General features: G+C 49.1%; 1 protein-coding gene across 1 annotated transcript in view; it reads right to left on the bottom strand.

Annotated features, from left to right (window-relative positions):
- Nucleotides 1–2,564: 2,564 nt before the first annotated feature.
- Nucleotides 2,565–3,006, bottom strand: part of DFFB (DNA fragmentation factor, 40kDa, beta polypeptide (caspase-activated DNase)) — a gene marked incomplete at its 5' end in the record, with an annotated part of 1,836 nt that continues 1,394 nt past the window's right edge. Inside the window, one exon of the mRNA XM_010139472.1 lies at nucleotides 2,565–2,781. Coding sequence (XP_010137774.1) covers nucleotides 2,565–2,781 — 217 coding nt within the window. The remainder of the gene's footprint in view (nucleotides 2,782–3,006) is intronic.

Raw genomic sequence — 3,006 nt, 5'->3', positions numbered from 1 at the left:
CAACAAACTGTAAACAACTGCAACCTTTTCTCTTTTCCTTCGCGAGCACGTAAGGCTGGCTGGCTCCGTCACTGACATGGGGTGGCTACGTTTGCTGTTCCTCACGGGGAACTGCTAGAGTTTCTCTCTCTGGAATTGACAGACACAGGATTCTCCCACAGTGCTCTGGGACAAAGATGGACTGAACTTCCACTGATCTGGAAATAAAGTATAATTTATCATTTTACCACTAATATTTAGGAACAAAGCAGGGAAAACAGAAGCTCTTACTGCTTTTTTATACGTGGCAGCCCCTCTCTACAGTGAACATTTGGTCTCGCTCCCTTTTTAAAAATCGCCAAGCAAACCATGTTAGAACAAGGTCCTTTTGGTTCTGTGCCTCTGCCACGGCAGCCCCCGGTTAGTAACGCAGCCAGCTGCCCTCCCAGCACGGAGCAACACCGGCTCCTGCTGCTTCCTTGAGTTGCACTGTTAATCTAAACCAGGACCAGTTAAACTTCTCCAGTGCAGTTCTGGCCAAGCTAACCACGGGCATGAGCTCGTGGTGGGTCACTTCTCTGACAGCCCCCACGGGCAGCTGCTTCCCTCTCCTGCCAGCGTTCCCTTTTGTCGTAGCTGTGCAATGCGGCTCGTGCCCTCTTCCCAATTAACCTCCCAGGGGCGGGAACGGCGATTTCCTAAAGAAACACACTGGTGGTGGTAAGGGAGGGTGAAATCTCTACGTGTTGGACTCGGCAGGTGAGCGAGTATAGAGTGCACAGGATACGGGTCACCCACCCCGCGTTTCTTTGCCCTGTGTTAGAATCCAGTGAGCAGCCTCAGCTGCTGGAACCGGTACCTCCCCAGGGTTTGAGAATGCTGCTTGGAAATGGTGATTATGCAATAAGCTTCCAGATCTTTATTGTTAGAGTTTCTTCTACATTTCTAAAAATAGAGAGAAAACGTTATCAGCAGATGGTTTAAATAAATATTAATTTCTACAGCTATAGCCTGTGAAACAGCCACGAGTTGTAAGCCAAACAAATTGCATATGCATGACATGTTAATTTATCCACATTGCCACTCCAGCTGATGCATTGTTCCTGGCAGCGCTATTTCTTGGCTCCTTTTCACTCTAGTTCTGTAGCACAGAAAAATCTCATTTTTTAATGGCATTTTCATGGTTTGCAGCACAACTCCATCTTGAAGCAGCTCTCCCAGCTTCCCTTAAATGCCAGATTTGCTGCAGGCTCTTTCTAGCAAATGTGTCTTCAGACACTCGATTGACCTCCAGCACGGTGCACAATGGTGATTTTCATTTTGTAGGGAGTGTGCGGTACCAGTGACACTGCGTTTGTCATCAGGGCCTAGCTGTGATGCCCCCCTCAGTGTCCAGACGGTGTCCTCTGTGTTGTTTCTGTCCCCGTTCCCATGACGTATATCCAGTGAGGACAGGGGAAGGGTGGATTCCACGCCCTGCTATTAGAAATCCAAGATTTAAAATGCACCTACTTTACTGAAATGTTTGGGAGGGGGAACGGTGTGGTGTTTGAAGTACATCAGTACTCTCCACAGCAAAGCTCCTGCACATCCAAGACTGATTAAATTACAGCTCACACAGCAATTCTGTCCCCACACAAACACCACAAACGCGTTCCCTGTGTGCAGTCTCTCTGGTCTGTATGGGCCTTGCTCTGTTACACCCGATTCACCTCTGCCACCTCTGCCTCCACGTACACACACAGAAAGATGCTGGAAAATCACATTGTGGACGCTGACAGTCCCTAAAAGTTCAGTTGCTCTCAGCTGGTATTTGAAAAAAATCAAGTAAAAACCGATGTCTCTGTATTTTGTTACCTGAGGTAGGAAGAGTTTTACAAAAGCACCAGGTGAACATGAAGAAAAAAAAAATCACATTGTGGACGCTGACAGTCCCTAAAAGTTCAGTTGCTCTCAGCTGGTATTTGAAAAAAATCAAGTAAAAACCGATGTCTCTGTATTTTGTTACCTGAGGTAGGAAGAGTTTTACAAAAGCACCAGGTGAACATGACTGTACAGTAACAGCGGTCGTGTTGCTCCAAGCAAGCTCCAGCTGGTAAGGCAGAAGCTGTTTGGAAGGAGGGAGGTCAGTGGGAAAGAGCAGGAGGAGCAGAGATGGCCGAAGCCAAGTCACGCTGCAGCCACGCTCTGCCTTCCAGGAGATGCTCGTCCAGGCAGCAGCAAGCGGTACGACCTGGGCGAGCGGAGCCAGCGGCTCTGGCACCGAATCGCCCTCTGGGTTACCTCACCGCCGTGAGCGCAGCGAGACTGGGGGTGAGCCAGCGGCTTGGGCACCGATTCGCCCTCTGGGTTTCCCCCCCGCCGTGAGCGCAGCGAGACTGGGGGAGGGCTAGTGGCCAGGGAGGAGGCAGGAGAGCAGAACCAGGCAGGATATGAGCGTACGCACTGTGAGGTGGCAGTTGAATTAGCAAGTCTCTTTTGCCAGGGACTCCTAAATAAGTTTTTGCTTAAGAAACTGGAGCTTTTTGAAGAGGATACCCAGGGACATCACTCTGAGGACAGCCCAGTCACTTCCCGAGGCAGGGCTATGAGATCTTGTGGTTTTGCTTCCTTTTCCTGTAAATTTTAGCTTTGTCACAGCTGAGGTTGTGATTGGTTTTCTTATGGCAAGCGATATGTACAAGCTTTAAATTATCCACGGTGAACAGCAGCTGATAGAAGTATTCCCAGTTCACTTCTCTTCCGTCTCGTGTTTTGACGGCTTCTGCCAGTTCCGGGACAACAGCACGTCTCTTCTCGATGCTTCAGTACATGAAAGACAAAACAGTTCTGCCATCAGTTTTTTCATAACAATCAAGTCTCCATCGTCCTTCTGGAGCCAGGCACAAGTTCAGTTCTCTCACCACAGCTAGGCTGATGATTTGTTTTTTTCCCTGAGAAAATGAGTTCAGCAAATCCTGTTTGCTTCACAAGTGCACAGTGCCTGAAAACGGGCCTGAGGGGTACGGCTCCACACACCGGCTTCCT

This window comes from Buceros rhinoceros, unplaced genomic scaffold (assembly GCF_000710305.1).
Source record: "Buceros rhinoceros silvestris isolate BGI_N320 unplaced genomic scaffold, ASM71030v1 scaffold30317, whole genome shotgun sequence".
NCBI classification, from domain to species: domain Eukaryota; kingdom Metazoa; phylum Chordata; class Aves; order Bucerotiformes; family Bucerotidae; genus Buceros; species Buceros rhinoceros.
The sequence above is the reverse complement of the archived record's forward strand: the minus strand, read 5'-3'. Positions and strand labels throughout refer to the sequence as shown.